Genomic DNA, 20,416 nt, shown 5'->3' with positions numbered 1-20,416 from the left:
TTCTTCACTTGATTTGACTCTTACTCTCATAGCTTTGTGGGATTTTGCATTTGGGGGCTCCACAGACTACAGTGCTGAAATACTATTAAAAGCCCTTTGCTTGTAATTTTCCAATCCAATTTTGCAGACCAAAGAAGCTCAGAAAGTATTAGCTCTGTCAGTCTCTATTAAGTGCATCTTTTGGTCCTTCAAAGTAGGCACAGCATACAAAGCTGGTTAGAAGGGTACACAAATGGATACTGAAAATTTTCAAAGCAGAAAAAAAATGCCCCAGTTCAGTTCAGCACAGAAACAAAACTGAAGCTTAATCTGTATATTTTACCTACAGCCACTGTATACCAGTTTAGCTTTTCACTAAGGTTATTTCTAGTTTCCAGGTTGGTTTCAGATTACATGGTTCCTCTTTAAATCATTAATCTGCTAAATTCAGTGATTGATCTTGACACAATAAGTGATACCTTGTGAAAATCAATAAGATCCGTGAGTGTTGCGTGCCGGTTGGGATCCACGCCCAAGAAGCTATAGAAATCCCCTGACGCATCCACCAAAAAGTGTTTGAACCCACTCAGTTGGCGATAAGACAAGGCATAGCCCCAGATTTTCTCACTGACCCGCACCAGGAACGCTCCTTCTGACTTGTTCATTAACAGCTCTTCTGCCTCCTTTCGGCTAATAATACCTGCAAGTAGAAAGAGGCCAGCATCATCACATAATGGGCCTTGAAGAGCTTAGTAATTAAAATGAAATAGACATGCAATACAGGGGGCAGGTGAAGCTGAAAAGAGCAAAATCTCTCAAGTGTTCACAAACTTATAGGAGAAAGTGGTGATGCTAGGAGGTTATGGTTCTGGGAACTCAGTAATTATTACCTGTCTTTGATGGAATTCTGCATGCTTAATTTGTTGCTTATGTGATTATTAATAATTGTTTCCACTTGTTTTGCCACATCCCCACAGTTCTCCTAAAGATGTGCACAAATATAACTCATGAAGGAATGAATTAAATAGAAAAGGTCATTGAGTTTCCAGATTCAATATCTACATTCTAAGCCACTGAAAGGAAAATGCTGTCAGAAATGACGGAGTACTGGAATGTCCAGCAGATGCACTTTCGATATCATGGGTACTCAGAGGTTATGGGGAATTATAATTATACTTTTTTCATCAAATAATATAGTGCCTCTGATATAACCACAATAAGATGTTTTGCAGCTAATAGTTAAGGCAGTCTTCAATCTAGCAGAGAAAGGCATAACACGATCCAAGGGCTGGAAACTGAAGATAGATCATTTCAGACTGCAACTAAGGTGTAAATTTTTAACAGGGAGCATAATTAATCATTGGAACAATTTGCCCAGAATTGTGGTAGACTTTCCACCACTGATCATTTTTAAATCAAGGAGGTATGTTCTTCCAACAGGTCTGCTTTAGAAATTGTTTTGGCGAATTCTCTGCCCTGTGTTATAAAGGAGATCAGACCAGATGAGTTCAGTGGCCCCTTTTTCTCTTAAAATCTCTGACTATAAAACACCACTTTCAGACATCTAAAGGCCCATGCCCCTTAGGAGACAGGGCAAAATATTGTGTCTCAAGAGACGCCATCTCCCGCAGATTGCTTTGTATGCTTGAGGGTTACGTGCTGCAATATCCAGTAGAATTAAGCAGGCTACTCTCCTTTTGTGGGCTTGCCCAGTCCAAAGGCCATTATGGAGGAGAATTAGTTTATTCCTTTGTTTTCTTCCCCACTTCCCTCTACTGACCAAATGGTTCACAGGTATGAGAACTCTTTTTACTAGTTATTCAGCAGATTCTAAAGAGATCAAAGCCTGGGTTTTCAAAATCACTTGGGGGATTATATTAAAGTTAATGGAAAAATGAGTGTAAAAGCTCCCTGGTAACTTTGAGAAAATCTGACCCCAGACAAGGAAGTTCTAGATTTTGTTCCTTTCAGTTTAGAAAGACTAACTTTCTCTAGCAGACATGGAGCATATGTTATCTTTGTCAGGGAGCCAAACCTGATGTTGCTGAGACTTCTGAATGCAAATTGCAAATAACTAGAACCCACAGATACCAATGAAAGGTAAAGTCAGAAATGTCCACTTAACTGGGCTATGCTCTGTCATAAAACTTGGGTCTATAAATGTGTTGTAATTGTGAGCTCAACTATAAAAAATTGAATAAAGCCTCATAAAGTGTTACAACAGCTTGTAATAAGCATTGATGGCAAAAGGTGCAAAAAGAAAAAAAAACTTGAGTTAGTCCAACCAAATGGGACTGCTGATATAATTCAAGGACTATGTTAAGCATAAAATCATGCCTGGTAAACAAAAGAAGTGTGAGATCAGAATTCAGTGAACCAAAATAGATGTGTTGGAAATTAGGTCTAACTGGTACACAAAATAATGAGGGGATGGGCTCTTTCATGCATCACTCCCTGGAGATAGCTCAAAGAGAGACATTTGGGGAAATGCTAATGAACTGTGATGCGGAGTGACTGAAAACTGAGCTTCACCATCATGACTACCATCTGCAGCATCTCCAGGACCTCTAGATCTTCTTTGTCCTGATTCTGCAGGATTTCCTGATCAGAGAGAAGGCGTCAAATGACATTGCTGCCTTTGCTGGCTTTGAAGAGATACCAAAAGCCATCTGGGATGTGAGACTTTGTCCCCATGCTTCACTTCCAGATATTCTTTTCCTTCTCTGCATTATTTTTTTCTTTTTCCTGTCTCTCTTCTTTTTCCTTCTGTCATGTAAGTTTGGCTTAGCAGATTCAGACTGCATATTTTGCAACAAAGCTTGAGCCTGGGACCAAGAGCCGCTAAATAAAATGTCCTAAGTTGCCGGTGGTGGCAGGAAGTTGCCAGATCTCAGGATCCATGTGCCATGCCCATGTTTTTTCCAGCAGGCAGGTTGCAAGTAAGAGTCAACATCAGAGACAGAAGCTGATTATTTTTGCCTTTGCTGTTCTTTTGTTTCCCCTTTTGTGTGCTTGTCCTGTTTTTGTCCTCTAGGAAACAGTATCATATTTTAACAATAGCTCCAACTCATCTCTGCTAACTTCTTCTCTGTCTTTTTTAATCATTTGTGGTTAAGCACATGGGAAAAAGTAGTAAATTCACAGATGTGGATAGTGCAAGTCTCTTCCTAGCATATAATATTCTAAACATGATCAAATCAACATATGATAAGTCTATTAAATTATAGTCTATGATTATGTCTATGCTATGAGCAAGAGGTGTGGGGCCAGCTCACGCAGACATTCTTGTGCTTGTTTTCATCAACCGAGGTTGCTAAGAAGCAATAACGTATTTGGGGTATCACAGAAAGTAGCAGCACAGACCCAGCCATTGCAAGTACATGCCCACAGAGTTCAGCAAATTGGACCTTGGCAGAGCTAGTTCATGCTGATACTTGCCTCTGCTTGAGCTACCCTGCTACTTTTAGCACATTGTTGTAAGGACCAAGGCATAGGCAGTTAAGTCTAGTGGTCAAAAGCAGCAGCAGTGTAACTGCCCAAAGGGGGACTTGAACCTGGGATTTCTGAAGCTTAGTGCAGGAGCCTCTACAGTTTGAGTTAAAAGCTAGTAGACTTTCTGCTAAGGCTGTAGAGGGGAATCATTTTCTAGCTGTAAGTGGTCTAGGTGACGCTACATAGAACAGTGAACCACACCCAGAAGGTATGAGAATTACACCAGGGTTCCAGCCAAGAGTTGAAGCCTGAGTCATGAATCAAAGGTAGGATGGAGAAGCAGGGAGCTGGAGTAAGACAGGAAAACAGTCTTGAGTTGGAGGACAATCGGGGATCAGACAGGAAGGAACAAATTGTCAAGCAGGAAGACAAAGCACAGGAGATAGGCAGCTGCATGACAGCCAAACAGAAATCCACACAAATGCTCAGACAACTTCCTTTGCTTCTTTCTGGCTTAAGTAGTGCATCTGAGGCAGTCAGTGTGGCCAGACATCTCCACAATAAGGAGCTTAGTGGGAGGTACGATAGGTGAACTGGAGCTTGTCTACCTCCCTCCTCCAGTGGTTACAGTGAGCTACTGGGTGGTGGCCACAGCATGAGCACTGCCAAGGGAGCCCATGGCCTAGGTCCACGATTGACTCCTGACACCGGGTATGAGAGCTAGATCAAGTATGTCTGTGCAAGATGGCAATAACCATGAAAATGAGTCACAGAGAGGAAGCCATGCTAGTCTATACACTATCAAAACAAAAAGCAGTCAAGTAGCACTTTAAAGACTAGCAAAATAGTTTATTAGGTGAGCTTTCGTGGGACAGACCCACTTCTTCAGACCATAGCCAGACCAGAGCAGACTCAATATTCAAAACACTCCAGATCCACAAACCAGTTAGTCAACACTTTAATGGAATGGGGCATTCTGTCAATGACCTAAAGGTATGTGTGTTACTGAAAAGGAATTATCGCTCCGTTTGGGAAAGGGAAACGGCCGAGCTGGCTTTTATATTCAAATATGGCACATTAACACATGGTTTAAATCGTGATGGGAACTTTCTGAGTCACTATAGGGGCTTGTCTGCATACTTGGCTCAGTCTATTCTTGACCTTCCCCCCCACCCCTCCACTCTCTGATTTGCTCACCTTGAATATCTTTTTCTGATTTGTCCTCCTTGCTTACTGTTTTTGATTCTCTGTGCCTTAAATATTGAGTCTGTTCTGGTCTGGCCATGGTCTGAAGAAGTGGGTCTGTCCCACGAAAGCTCACCTAATAAACCATTTTGCTAGTCTTTAAAGTGCTACTTGACTGCCTTTTGTCATGAAAATGAGGCACATGTCATACATTGCATTAGAAAGAGTACATTCCAAAGTCTGAACTTTTTACAGTTCAAAGGCACTATTTGGTGGCATTTTATGTGCAGAATACCACAAAGACTCAACGACATCCAATGATGCAAAACCATACCTCTTGTATGAATTTATTATATGCTAGTGTGTTAAGCACAGTGCCCTGAGGAACAAAGTTCTACTTATAGTAGGTGAGGGCATCCCTTCTGAGATCCATGCAGAAGTGTCTGATGGGAGATTCCCTATAAACACAGGGCAACTCTGGTAATTACAGGCCAAAAAAGCCTAGTTTCAGGACCAGGCAAACTGGCTGAAATAATAGTAAAGAATAGAATGATTAGACAGAAGAATACAGCTTGTTCTGGAAGAGCCACTATAACTTGTTTAAAGGGAAATCATGCCTCCGCAATCCATTCAAATTCATTGAGGGGCATCCACAAATATGTAGGCTATGTCTACACTGCAGCGATCTATCAACAGGAGTTACTATGGGAAGATACCATCCAACAAACCTCCGTTGACAGATTGTGGCGAGACATGAAAGCGGATCAAAAAGCAATCTGCTCCATCAATAGAGAGTGGCTGGACTGCCTAGCCCTCTCTCAACAGAGCAGCCAACTGGAAGCACAGCCGATAGGGCTGACTGGTTGTCCTGGAAGTCCTGTCTGTTGACAGAGACTGCCCGCCCCCCCGAGCATCCACACTTGCTTTCTGTCGACATATTCTGTCAACAGATTGTGTCAAGACAGGCATTCTGCCTCCTGGGAGAATGACAGAATGCTGTTGACAAAAGTGTCATGGTCTATTGATTTCTTGTCAACAGAATGCATTCGTAATGTGGATGCTCCACAAGTTTTGTTGACAAAACACCAGTTTTGTAGACAAAACTCTTTAGTGTGCACGTAGCCATAAACAAGGGTGATCCAGTGAATACAGTGTACTTGAACTTCAGTACACCTTTGAGAAAGTCCATCACCAAAGGCTTTTAAGCAATGCAAGGAGTCATGGGATAGAAGAGAAGGTCCTCCCATGGATCAGTAATGATTAAAAGATAGAAAACAAATGTTAAAAATAAATTATCCATTTCCAAAGTGCTAAGAGAGAGATTGAAGAGTCTCCCAAGGGTTTGCACGGGCACCACTACTGTTCAACATATTTTAAAATGATCTGGTAAAAGGGGAAAATAGTGATGTGGCGGAATTTGCAGATGATACAAAATTAATTAAGATTCCAAAGCAGACCACAAAGAGTTACAAGGGACTCTCACTAAACTGAGCAAATGGGCAACAAAATGGTAGATGAAATTCAATGTTGATTAATACAAAGTAATACATATTAGGGAAAACAATCCAAACTTTACATATGAAATGATAGGGTCTAGATATCTGTTACTACTCAATAGATTGTGGTGTCCTTGTGAATAGCTCTCTGAAAATATCCACTCAAAGAGCAGTGCCAGTCAAAAAAGCTAACAATGTTAGGAACCATTAGGAAAGAAATAATAAGACAGAAAATATCATAATGCTACTACATAAATCCCATACCTTAAACACTGCATGCACTTCTGGTTGTTCCATCTCAAAAAGATACATTCGACTTGGAAAATTTACAGAGAAAGGTATGGACAAGCTGGTATATGAGATAATAAGAGCGAGACTGTTCAGCTTGGCAAAGACACAATCAGGGAGAGACATGAGAAAGTTCAATAAAATCATGAATTATGTAAGAAAGTACTTCAACAAGTATGATTTATGTCTTTTCATGACAAAACTACCAGGGTGTCACCCAATGAAACTAATAAGCGGTAGGTTTAAAACAAGTAAAAGAAAGTACTTCTTCACCCAGGCTATGTCTAGACTACAGGGATTTGTCGGCAGAAGTTTTTTTCTGAAGATAACTTGCGACAAAACTTTTGTTGACAGATCACATCCAGATCACAAGGCAGATCGAAAGAGTGATCTGCTCAGCTGATAGAGTGGCTTGCCTGCTTGGCCATTCTATCCGCAAAACAGCCGCCTGGAAGCACAGCAGATAGGATTGCCCAGAATCCTGGAGGCCTCTTCTGCCAAAAGAAGTCCCCCAGAATGTCCAGACAGGTGTTTTGTCAACAGATCTCTGTCAACAGTGGTGTTGCTCCTCATGGTGAGCAGGGTATGGCTGTCGACAAAAGTGCAGCATTCTGTCGACTTACCACCCTTGGGTATCTGGATGCTCAGCAGGTTTTGTTGACAAAATGGTAAGATCCCCAGGTTCAAACCCTACTGATTACATGAGTGTAAGGCAGGGGAAGTTGTGGTTACATTCACTCTCCTTACAGGGGCCCTGCTTCGGAGAGACAGGAACTGGGCAATCCAACCACTTTACAGCTGGGGAATAAAAGAAGAGAGGGATTGCATACATAATTTGGAGAATATCAAGCTGAGGCTATTTCAGGGTCTGAATGGCCGTCACTATCAGGCATGCACCACCGAACATTTTAATCTCAATTCATTTAATTCAAAATTATCTGTTCACCTGCTCCCAACTCCCACAGCTAAAACACTGCAGGCTTCCACACAACACTATCTTCCTTGCCAGAACTTGCTTTTGTTCTCAGACATCAGTGTGGGGTGGTAGGTGAGAAATGCTATGTTGCTTACAGCCAAGTTCTTTTTGTTTTAATTCTCTTTCTTTCTAAAGATGGTGTAGCAAATTATCAGCTAGCCACATTCTTCATTTGCTCTCTCTTGATACTGATAACGGCTCCTGGGAACATAATTTCTTTTCCTGCCCCTTGCCTCTATTTTATTTTATTTTTCTATAGTTCAATTTTTCAGCAGGTGGTAACTAAAGTAATGAAATGTCCCTGCCCCTTTCCAAATGTTATACTATTCTCATGGCAACAAGAGAGAGCATGGCACCACTTGGTCCTGAGACAGCTGTTGAGAAATAAACAACATCTGTGAAAACCCTGCATGAAGATTTAAAATGATTGGAACTAAAGTCAAGAAACTTTGGTTTCCCATGGCTCTGGGATGTAGAGAATCACCAATGCTTATATTTGTGCTTATTACAATATTAATTGGAAATATTATCTGGAGAAGAAACTTCTGATGACTTGAAAGTTATTTTCTCTCTCTCTAATTCCTCCTAATCTCTGTTTAAAAGAAGAATCAGATCCTCAACAGGCGTAAATCAGCATAACTCTACTCATAGCAAATTGTTGCAAACCTATGCTGATTTTATGCCAGCTGAGGATGTGGTCTCTAGTACGAAAATCAGCCATCATTTCAAATCAGATTAGCTTTTCTAAGACATGAGATCATTTAAACTAACAAGATTACTCTCCAATTCACGATTGGTTCATTTATTTTAACTCTTCAGGCTGCTCTGCACATAATGGTGTATATGGATATCAGTTCCCTACCACATTCAAACAAGAGCAAAGTTGCTTAATCACCTTCATACATATTCTACCTGCTATGTAAATTAATAGGTGTCAGTGAATACAAACTGCTGCTGCCTGATGTGGTTCAGGGTGCTTCAGACAATTGGCCATGACCTTCACTCGTCACTCCATCAGAACCCCTACTGCAGGTTGTTAATGTGAATGTTGACCAAGAAAGGACTCTTCGATACATAAAAACCCCGTGAAGAAAAATATGGACAAAGTCCACTTGTTCAGGCACAGTTTTGTACACCCACTATTTATAGATGCACAGGCCCTTTAAACATCTAGAACTTCACTGCACAGAAGCATTCATTATTTCTGTGGGATTCTCTGTAAGTAAAGGCTGAAAAGTTGGATAGAAAATTCTAGTTATTTCTAATGTTAGAAAAGCTAGTCATAAATCACCATCTGCGCTATTACTGAATAAGGACTGACTTTTTAAATGCAATGGTCTGCATTGGTATGATACTTCCAGTGGATTTACAGGTGATAGGAGCATATTCAAGATTGTAATTTTGTCATTTGTAATGTCTGTCATTCGAAAAGGAGAAAATATTAGTATTTTGAGTACATTGCAATCCTGTAACAACAGAAGGGTTCATTACAAATTTTGTGGATATGGCTCAAAATCTTAACATGGCCACTGAATTTGTAATTACTCCAATTTGATGCTAATAGGAGTAATTCTTTGAAATACCATGGAGTAGGATTCCATCTGTATACCTGGGTATCTCCTTCCATTAACCACTTTAAAGAGCACAGATAAAATACATAAAGACATGTTAATGTAATACTGTAAAAGGTATGAATCTACACTGAAAAAGCCAAGAAATGTAAGTGGTAAAACAAGAGGATAAAGCATTAAAGCAAGACTGGATGATCTAAAACAACTGTATGATCTTTAACTCTATGACTTCATTTTTTTATTTTATTTTGACTATGTTGTACAAATAGTATGTATCTAATATACCACAAGAATCATAGTGTAAACACAATGGCAATACATAAAAGACAGAGTGAGACTTATGATTATCTTAGCTTTCGTGCGTTTGTAAACTCCTTAGATAATATATATAATAGCTCCAAAGAGTTTAAAAACAGTCATTATGCTTACACGGTGACTCTTGTGGAATATTGGATACATACATATATTTAATGTATAGCAAGCATTTGACTGGAATTAGAGGCACCCTATAGCAGGAAGTTAACCAGAATTGTTCTATTTTTCAACGGTTTGCAATGTACTGAGAAATATTACCCTGACTTGCAAGATTGTAGGCAGAACATGGTCGAAAGTATTCAGGTACCTTGCATGGAAGAAAACCTATTTGCTTTGCTGATATTTGCCATCCCTTTTTCATTAGCTTATCCACAAACATACATTCTGGAGAGTCAGGCAGCACTTGCTGAACGCAAAAGTACAGTATCATGAGTACTAGCATAAATAAACATTACGAAGAGTATTCTTACTGGAAGTATGCTCATGGCCATTATTTGCACACATGACTTGTTAAAGGGAGGGATGGGGGGAATAGCTCAGTGATTAGAGCATTGGCCTAGTAAACCAGAGTTGTGAGTTCATTCTTGAGGGCGGTCTTTCAAGTATCTGAGGCAGCTTATACTTAAAACAATTTTTTTTTCAGGGATGGTGATAGGGCCTCTGTGAGTACAGGGGACTGGTCTCAATGACCTCTCAAGGTGCCTTCCAGTTCTCTGAGATATGTATATATCTCCATGTTATAAATAATTATGAATGTTCATAGATATTCAATGAACCCAACAGAGACTTACTGTTTATGGAACTTAGATAATTTAACCAGGCCAATACCACTGGATGTATGTCACCAATCAAACTTAGGGTGTGTCTACACAGGTGCTATTCTACAAGTACCTCGCGAGCATCTACACAGAGAAACTGCTGTTTTGAAATAATTTTGAAATAGTGGACAGCTTATTTCAAATTTTGTAAATGTCATTCTACAAAGAATAGTGCCTATTCCGAAATAGATATTTTGGAATAAGGGCTGTATAGATAGGGAACAGAGGCTGTTGCAAAATAAACTATAGTGATTCCAAGGGTTCTAATCTAAAATAGGCTCTATTGCACAGACACTGTATTTTGAAATAGCTGAGCACTATTTCAACATGCATTTTGTGTGTAGACGCTCTATTTCGAAATAATCTATTCCAGACAATCTCTACCAGAATAGCTTATTCTGAAGTAATGCTGCTGTGTAGACATAGCCTTAGAGGCCAGATTCAAAACGTGAAGAAATCAATTAGGTTGTGTATAGACTTCAGGGAACTGTTGGCAAAAGATATGCATGTGGCACAATGCATTTGCATATCTTTTGCCAACAGTTCTGTAGGGAGAGTCTTTTCTGACATTTGGCCCATTTACATGGCCAAATGTCAAAAAAACTCCCCTCTGCCAAACATCCCTTCTTCCTCGTGGAATGAGGTGTACAGGGATGTTGACAGAATGCTCCCGACTGGTAGATCTCTTCCGAGAGATCTGCAGTCTGGACATGCACTCTGTCTACAAAACTTCTGTCGACAAAAGCCTACAGTCTAGACATAGGCTTAGAGCTTTTTCATAGTTTTAGGGATAGAATCTGGAAGAATAAAATAATATTGCAACTTAGCAACCATCATGTCAATGATCCACAGACTAAAATTCATTCATATAAATTATCCTATGAGTAATTATGAATAATGAACAAAATATGTAAAGATGATGAGGAATTTGAGACTATGTCCAATTTTAGCAATTTGTAAATTTTACCAGTATCTATAAAAATATGAGTAGTAGGCTGGGTAATATTGACTTTACCTTTAATTGTCTTCTGCATTAAATATACTTATCTGAATCTGGGACCCAGCTTAAGCAGGCTTTTAAGCACATGTATAGCTTTTAAGCACATGTATAGCTTTTACTGACGTATGTGTGAAGTTTAAATGGAACATGCTCAAGAGTGTTGCTGCCTCAAGGGCATAATTTCAAAGCACAAGTCACATGCCAAAAATGTAAAGGTCTTAATAAAGAAAAGCTTGGCACTATGATGAAAAGAAAGGGTCAAAATGCAGCAGTGTGAGAAAACTGGACTTTTCATGTTAAGAACAAAAATCTGTTGATGATGATGATCACAATTATTATTATGACTGGTGGGAAGTATCAGTGGGGGTATGTCTACACAGCAAGTTATTTCAGAATAACAGCCATTATTGCAAAATAACTTTCTTAGCATCTGCACAATGCAACCACTATTTTGAAATAGGTAAACCTCATACCACAAGGAATAGCACCTATTTCGAAATAAGCCACAGTGTATCCAATGGCTGTATTTTGAAATAGGCTTTATTGTGTGGCTATGTCTATACTAGGATTCCTCTTTTGAAGGAGGCATGCAAATGAAGGAAATTGAAAATGAAAATGAAGCTCAGATTTACATAGCTGGCATCTCATTTGCATATTCTTCTTTAGAAATCTTCTTTCAAAAGAAGAAAAGCTGTGTAGATGCGGTTCTTTCAAAAGTAATTCCCATCTTTGAAAGAACCCTTCTTCCTAAAAAGCTCTTTTGAAAGAAGAATATGCAATGAGGTGCCAGACATGTAAATCTGTGCCTCATTTGCATTTTCAATTTCCTTCATTTGCATGCCTCTTTCAAAAGAGGAATGCTAGTGTAGCCATAGCCTGTGTAGACTCTGTATGTCGAAATAGCTGAGTGCTATTTCAAAGTGCATTTTGTGCATAACATTATTCAGAAATAAGCTATTCTGGAATAACTCTTCTGTGATAGCTTATTTTGAAATAACACTGCTTTGTAGGCATACCTTAAGATGGTAACTTCCATTGTGAAACTATTCAATGTTCTGGAGATAGTGATAGACTGACAATATTTTAAAACAAAAATATTCTGCAGATCCATTTTCCAAGCTTCACACACTCAGGGCTACCTGAAGTAAATCATGCAAATGAAGCCATTGCGTTCTGCTGCAGATGCATTTATAAGAACCATCCTTTAGTTAGCAAGTGTCCAAGTTTTTATCCAAGGCACTATAAAAATTGCTGCAGTTTTTCTTATTAATTTATGTAAAAGTTAAAGAGGCTTCCCATATAGGAAGTAATACAACCCAAAAGGCAAAAAGGGGGAAAGTGTCCTATATTAATATTCAGAGCAACAGCCCAATAGCTCTCTCCCTTTCATGAACCTGAAAATGATAGAGTAATCACATGCCAAATAAATACAACCGTAATACTTGGAAATAGCATAAAAATCACCGGATTATTTTAATATGCAACAGTAAAAGAGAAATACGATCCAGTACTTGAGCTTTCAGTAAGCGTTAAAAGAGAATACAAAATCATAAAGCAACCTGTGATAGCACAAAGTTAAAGCACTAAAGTCTACCACTGGGTTAAATGCACTAATGGAAGAATGAAGTCATCACACTACAAAGGGTAAAGATTAAAAAGTCACTCAATAAAACCTTTATCTGCTTAAACTCAGTGTATTGAGGTCTCAGAAACTGTTAGCATGCAAGTACTACATATAGGCTACATCTACACTATAAAATAAAGTTGAATTTATTGAAGTAGACTTTTTACAACTACATTTTATAAAGTCAAAGTTGTATTCACACCAGGTCAACTTTGAAGTCCCTGTACTCAAAATTTTGAGAAGTACAGGGACTTCGAAGTATCCCAGGCACTTCGAAGAACGGGCAGGTGAGCTATGGCTAGACACAAGCTGGCACTTCGAAGTTTAAAACTTCAGAGTTGCTGTGGGGGGCGAGGGAGGGAATTTGCTTAATGAAGTGCTGTGTATGCACTGCAACACTTCATTAATAAACTCCCAACACCCTACTCACCATCCTCCCTTCGAAATACAGAGGTAGCGTAGATAAGCCCTTTGTGAGCCCATGTGAACACAACTCTGACTTTATAAAAATCTAGTGGTAGAAAGTCTACTTCAATAAATTCAGCGTTATTTCATAGCGTAGATGTAGCCTATGTTTACTGCCCAAAGCAGGTGAAATACATTTGATAACGAAGTTATTTTTAAAAGTCACTGTTCTTTAAAAAGGGACCGCATCAAGCACATACAGTTAAAATGTAACCACTGCATGGCAGCTGGTGGAGGGGGAAGGGGGCAGCCCTTTAAAATGTGAAGTGAAGGAAGAAGTTTCTCAGCCTCTCCTGCTAAATCCTGTGCAAGGAAGAGGCCCTCTCAAGCCCTGAGATCCCACGCAGGAAAGGGCATGCTGTGGTCTTCACGCATGGTCTGCATAGCCCAGCAACCGTGTGGGTGTGTGTGGGAACTTGATTTTCACCTGGCCTAATGGTATTTTCAGTGAAGACAGTCACATTGCAAAATCGAGCTCAGTGCCTTAAATTCAATTTTATGCTCTAGTGTAGTTTCATCCAAACAGGAAAAAAGATCTCCACCAAAATGGCACAGGTGTTCTGTCACCTCAGGTTACCTGGAGACACTGTTGGGGTTACATCTGACCGTCCCACATGTAAACCTTAGCTGTTCCCAGAGCTCTGCATTGCCCAAGAGGAGACTGGATGAAGTTCCCTTATTGTGCCAGTTAGAGTGGCTGAATTTCAAAACTACATACAATGTCATACAGATAAAGTAAGAGCAGAGAGATGTGCTAAAGGAGTTGAAAACCACATAAAGGAATGGGGAAAAAATCAATGCCTGCTTAGTGCAATGAATAATAGGTGTGGGGAAATCTCAATAGATATTTTTGAACCCAGAATGAGGCACAGAGCATATTTTGAAATAAATAGCAGAATAAGATAAACTTGAATCTCCTGAACCACAATTCACAGTTGGTAAAGCCTCACTGCAAGGCAGAAAGGAATGCTGAAACAAATACTATAATGGAGTGAGACAGTATGAGCATCAATCTCTGGTCTGACAAATATTTGGAGAGAAGGCAGTTAGTGGCCTGCTACCCTAACCAAAAACATAAGAAATATGAAGGGAAAGGGAAGTGAAGGTTGCTGGGTGACTTCTCTCTCTAGCATGAGAATCATACCAACTGCCCTTCTGTGTTCCTGTGAAGAAAAGCTTCCACAGTCTGAGACACTGAGGCCACACCAGAAAATGCAGTGCTCCTCAATTTCACTTATCATGGGACTATGTCCATAACCAGGCTCCTGGTCAGCTGATCAGAACTGTGTGTACTTTCTGGGCAGAACTGTCTAGGGATGTCTGTAGGGACACAGCCTTGAAGTCTGCCATCCTGTTCAACTGGCAAGATTTTTTATTTATTTATTTATTTTATTTTATCTTAGATTTCTTTGTAATGGTGCACTACTTTTCTTGAGTAGGTAGAAGAACACAAACAGTGAAAGAGATCAATACCACAGCATATAAATAGCCTGGGCTGGGAGATAGCACTAGTTCTCTTCCTTTGCCATTGCCAAGTGGAAGCATTAAAGACTAAAAAGCAAAGCAAATGTAAATCAGAACTGTCTGGTAATGGAAGCAAAACTGCTGGAGAAATTCACCATCAATGGGTAATGTTGAGTGAACTTGCATAGGACTAGATTTTCAACAGGTTTCTGTCACCAAAATAAGTGGGAAAACTGAAAAATGTCGGGACCCAGCATGCTGCATTCTTTTCAGAATTGGGCCCTCAGTGTCAAAATGGAAGCTGTGGGAAGCTGAGTCCCGTTGAGAATCTGGTCCCCTCGGTTTGAAACTGATGAGTCCTTGAAAGCCCCGTGCTGGATGCTTTTGGAAATTTGGCCCAGAGTCATTAATGAGCAGCAGTGCCCTGCCAAAGACTCTCCCACTGATGGAAGAAAGGAAGAATGTGTAGCTGGTAATAGGCTGCCAAAAAGAGTTACTGAAATGGAAAGGGCAACGAAGTCAAACCTACCAGTTGTACTGAATAGCTATCAGAGAAATAAGCTGGACATAGGTGTCACTGGTGTAGACCTAATGGGAATTGTGCTCATATCTACAACAATGGCTCTTTCACATGCTGCCACTCTATTTACGCAGGCAATACTCATTAACAACCATGGGGCCATGCTTCAGTTTGCTGAGTTTATCTGGGTGTGATTAGAACAGCAAACTGGACTTATGCTGTCCAAACAGCCTCCTTGAGAATTCCCTCCTGCTACTGCTCCATTACCCACTGCTGCTATCTCCTTTGCCAAAGGCCAGGATCAAGGAAAGAAGGGGTGTAGGTGTAGTGGAGCAAAGCTCTATTTATGCCCCATTCCAGGAAGAAAGAAAATAAAGCTGACAACCTCTAAACTGTTCTCCCTGAAATTTTAACTAAAACCTTGGCTGAACAGCACAGAATCCAGGATTCACTATTGGCTTCCTGGAAGTCCTCACTCTACCTGCACCTGGGCTCTGAATATCACTGTATGGAGAATTAAGCCCAAGAAGAACAGCATATGTCTAATAGCAAGTATCCCTCCCTGGCCAAGGCTGAGGCATATTGATGATACAGTATGAGGGAGCTTTCATGGTGCATACACTATACTGGGCCTTTCTACAGTGGAAAATTTCATCTAAGACTTGCAAAAGGCACAGGATTGATACAAGCCTGATTCTTACTTACACTAAGCGCCCTCTACACCATTCAGGCAGTATGAAGGAACCTGATTATGAGTGAGATATAGGCACTGAAAATACTACTTTTATTCTGATTTCACAAACTTCTAAAATGTTCAAATTCCACTGAAATTCAGCAGGAGACGCACACCTAACTCCATTATGTATCTTCGGAAAACCCAGCCTAAGTGGGTTCTGCAGCTAAATACTGTGTTTTCTATTGGTTTTAATGACAATTAGATGTGTTGTGCCCCATATTGCTAGTGCGGTACATAGTTAATTCCCTAGGCACGCCACTGGAAACATACCTCTTAACTGTCTCTTCAAGGTTCATTCTTTGCCTTGACTACCAAATAGCTCTTCATGTTCACTGTCAAAATATTTGGACTGTATTCACTAACAAGCAGCGCAGCACATAAAGGCACTTGCATTACTTGTCTGAATCCGCTGCTGGCATAATGGAGCTATACATTTGTCAGTTACGGTCTCCTCAAAGTACACTGTAAGTTCCCCCACTCCGTCCCCCTCAGTTTGGCTTTCAGACAACATTACACCAAGATAGGAGGAAAGATCTCAAACCAGCTCGTCAGCTTTATTACTCATTGCCTAAAAGTAAAATACAGGAGACACAGACAAGATATTTTGTTTTTTATGTCCCTTGATTTATCTCACATACTTACTTCTCAACTCTTCCACCAGAGTTGGGCTTCTTTAGTTTGAAATGATTTCATAATGCCTTTGGTATTTCTTACTTATTTTTGTGTCTTCTTATATCTCAGCAGCTTCCCAAGACGGGTCCATTACAGGAATTATTAAAGGAGTTGAACTCAGATTGCAGGAGTTATAGTCCTCAGAGCTGATCATTACATCTGCCTCCTGCCTGACTCCCTCCCCAGCCAGCCTGCTGGGGCTGCTGCTGCCGGGTATCAAAATGCATGGGGCCTATGGATGGGATGGCTCTTCATAACAACATAACTTATCTCTCTCTCTCTCTCTCTCTCTCTCTCACACACACACACACACACACACACACTCCTATAGCACTGAAAGATGCATGATAGACAAAGAATACAATCATAAATAAAGCACTAGGACCACATCCTTATGTGGCATGAATCAGCATAGCTCAACTGAAATCAGCTGTGCTATACTAACTGGTTAACTGGTCCTACCTCTTTTTCCTCCCTGGCCTTCCTTAAAATGTAAATGCTAACACTGACCCAGAATTGTAGCTTGAATGTGAGGGAAAGCAAAAGGTAACTCAGACTAACAGCAGCAGCTGCTGAGTAACTACAATACTCAACACTCAGTCAGAGGGCTCATTCATGCTGTGCAAGCCCAGACCCTTCCGCCGCCTGTGAATAACCAACATGGGTAAAGACAATTTTCATTGCCTCTTCAACAGCAAAGTCTAGCAGTTTGTTCCTTTCACAACTACCTTCCTCAGTTGATGACTTGGAGTATTATTCCCAGGACCGACCTGTTCAGAGTAGGGTCACCAACAGGAGATGGCAGGGAAAGGGGGCAGCTGCCTCGAACCTAATGATTTAAAAGGGCCCAGGGATGCAGGCCCCCATGGTAGCTACTGCAACAGCATTTGTGATGATTAGAGCCCTGGGTCGCCCTTTAAATTGCCACTGGAGCATGACACATTCCAGGTTGTGCTGAAGGCTGTCTGGAGCAGACTAGCCCCTAGTCCTGACCCTTCCACGTGAGGCCCAGCCCTTTCGAGGACCCTGGAGCTGTGTCCCCAATGCACACATTGCCAAGGCCCAGGCCCAATTATGGGAGAGACAAAGGGGGCAGGTGCCCCCAGTCCCTTTGAATGCCCACAGATCCACCATTGCATGTGGCTGTCAGCGGGATGGTGCCACAGTTTGGGTGGAACTGAGGGACAAATGCCATAAGCCCCACCCCTTCGGACCTTGGCTTCATCCATTCAGAGAGGTGGAATCAGGCCCCCCTCCCACCTTGCTCCAGGGTCCATGGCGGCTGTCAGCCCCAATGCTCAGGGCCCAACAAAGTCTGTTGACAGCCCTGGTTGGGACATTACTGTTTCTTCTACTCTACTCCCTGAGAAACCTGAATGTGTCTCAATAATGCACCCTTAGGAGCAGTCCTAGTAGCTAGCTCTTCTTTAACATGGAAACAGGGCAGTAGCTACTTTTTTCCTGTCACACAAATGGGACTCCAACACTTTTAAGCCATTGCTGGAAGTGAGGAATGACAATGGGGTGCAAAAATATGCACTTCCCTGCAAATTTTTTGACATATCTGAAGTTTAACTAGGAAATTTTAATATAAAAAGGCTGAAAATCTGTTAATATACTGGGGGTCCAATTTTCAGAAGGGCCAAATAGTTCCCAGTGCCCTCAAGAGAAGTTTGGGATGTTCAGCACCTCAGCAAACCAGGTGCTAAATGGTGTCCATGTGTATGTCTGCTATTTTGAAACCTAGAGGACAAGTGCAAATAGTTTCAGAATCGGGAAGCTTTTCTAAGGACTGATACTGGTCTACTAATTGGAAAGATGTAAGTCAGTCCTTGCACAGTGGTTGCAATACTCCTTTCTTTCTGAAAATGGTCTTTCAAGTAAGACTTTATTGGCCAGACCTTACCCATTTAAGTTTAGTAGTCAATGTCCTCAATCCATTTTCCAGACTAAATCATTTGTGTGGGTTTGCAGTCATCAGAGGAAAAAGGGGAGAGAAATTCTATCTTGTGATTGCCACTCCTAAGCTCTTTCTCCTAATCATCTCACTTATTTCAATTTTTCAACTTATTATTTTGCATTAGAATCTGTCTAATTTTGCTATTTTGGAAACTAGTGAAAAAAGCTGTCTGTATGTAAATGAAGTCTAAATCGAGGAGAAATCTGATCTCTCTAGGAGAAAGCAAAATCTCTCCTGGGAACTGTTTACTTTTTCATAACTTCAGACATCATAAATCCTTTTCAGTTCTCCTGTGTATGTTAGGCATGACATGTGCAGTGAGAGATCTCTTGGCAGGCTGAATATTCACTGAACCAATTACAAACTCTTTTCTCTCTCTCTGGCTTTGTATAAAAAGGTGTGGTAAGGTTCAGAATTAGTTTCAGTTAATCTGTAGGTTACCCTATTTAATATCCCCACTAACTCTGCATTTCCTACTGCTTGGCTGAAGGTAAGTCCTCTGAGCCCCAAGACAATGTACAGAGCAGCTCTGAGGGCAGGCTAGAGTTGAAACCACTGAATCTGCAGTTATGGGGCTCCACTGTACCTGAGACCAAATAGCACAAGGAGCCACGAGTTCTAGAAGGATCCTTAGGATGAAAAAAGTGCTAAAGGATTATGGAGGGGGACTGTTCAAAAGCCATCATCACCACAGTCCCCCAATCAGACGGAGACATTTTCCCCATCACCTGCTGGGCCTATAATTCACATAGGGCCTCAATCCTGTGAAGTTAAGCACATGCTTAACTTTAAGCACGTGAAGTCCTACTGATTTAAAATTAAACTGCAGCAAGGGCGGTTTAGGTTGGACATTAGGAAAAAGCTCATAACTGTCAGGGTGGTCAAACACTGGGATAAATTGCCTAGGGAGGGTGTGGAATCTCCATCACTGGAGATATTTAGGAACAGGTTAGATAAATTTATATTAGGGATGGTCTAGACAGTACTTGGTCCTACCATAAGGGCAGGAGACTGGACTTGATGACCTCTCAAGGTCCTTCCAGTCTTAGCATTCTATGATTCTATGATCTGCTCAAGTGCTTTGCAAGACTGAAGCCACAGAACACTGTTTGAAGTCCAGGGGGTTCAGAAAAAATCTTGCACCTCTTCATAAATTTACTTTAGATGTAAATAAACAGTTATTGCTCAGTCAAAAGCATGATGTGTTGTAGTAGTATATAGCATGGTGAACAGTGTGTGCATGGCAGAATAATACTACAACAGTAAATTATTAGGACTTACACTGTAAAATAAACGTTCTATTAAGCACAGACAAACTAAGACACCAAAATCATAAAGTTCTCTTATATTTTATCCATGAGGCAGCTCTTGCCAAATTGAGTGAGAAAACTCTCCCAAAATAAGAGCAACCAACCACAGAGAAGACCACATTTAAAAATAAAAGACAGATCAGTCTGGGATTCAGATTATAATTTATGGGAAGTAGTCTCTGTCTAACACATTTGGATTTTTTCAAAATCTGAGAAGAAAAAAATATTCCTGCTCTTTTAAAACATATTTAGGGATCCAGATAAACAACCAGAAAATTTAGAACAACTGTTCTTCCAATTAAAGTATTTTTAAATATAATCTACAAATTTAAAAGTGTTTTTACTTTTTTAAAAATGATTACTGATTCCCTATTTCCGAATAGAAAGACTTAGTATATGACAATTTATTTTCAAAGGCCTTTTTCTCCCTGCTCCAAAATGAGATTGTAACAGCTGAGAGCCCTTCTGTGGCAAAAAGGTGCTATGTAAGGTCTTTGCCTGACTGTCTCCAAGGCTCTAAGGCTAAGATCTGACTAGCCCTACCCACAGCACTGTCAGTTCTTGGGTTAGGCTTATGATCAGTCTTCCACCACTGGGCCTGGGCC

General features: G+C 40.5%; 1 protein-coding gene across 1 annotated transcript in view; it reads right to left on the bottom strand.

Moving 5' to 3' along the window:
• Window positions 1-20,416, bottom strand: part of SH2D4B (SH2 domain containing 4B) — a 104,794-nt gene that overhangs the window by 3,003 nt on the left and 81,375 nt on the right. The window contains exon 7 of the mRNA XM_074999512.1: window positions 459-679. Coding sequence (XP_074855613.1) covers window positions 459-679 — 221 coding nt within the window. The remainder of the gene's footprint in view (window positions 1-458; window positions 680-20,416) is intronic.

Source organism: Carettochelys insculpta, chromosome 7 (assembly GCF_033958435.1).
Source record: "Carettochelys insculpta isolate YL-2023 chromosome 7, ASM3395843v1, whole genome shotgun sequence".
Classification (NCBI taxonomy): domain Eukaryota; kingdom Metazoa; phylum Chordata; order Testudines; family Carettochelyidae; genus Carettochelys; species Carettochelys insculpta.
This window is presented reverse-complemented; position numbering and strand designations above follow the sequence as displayed.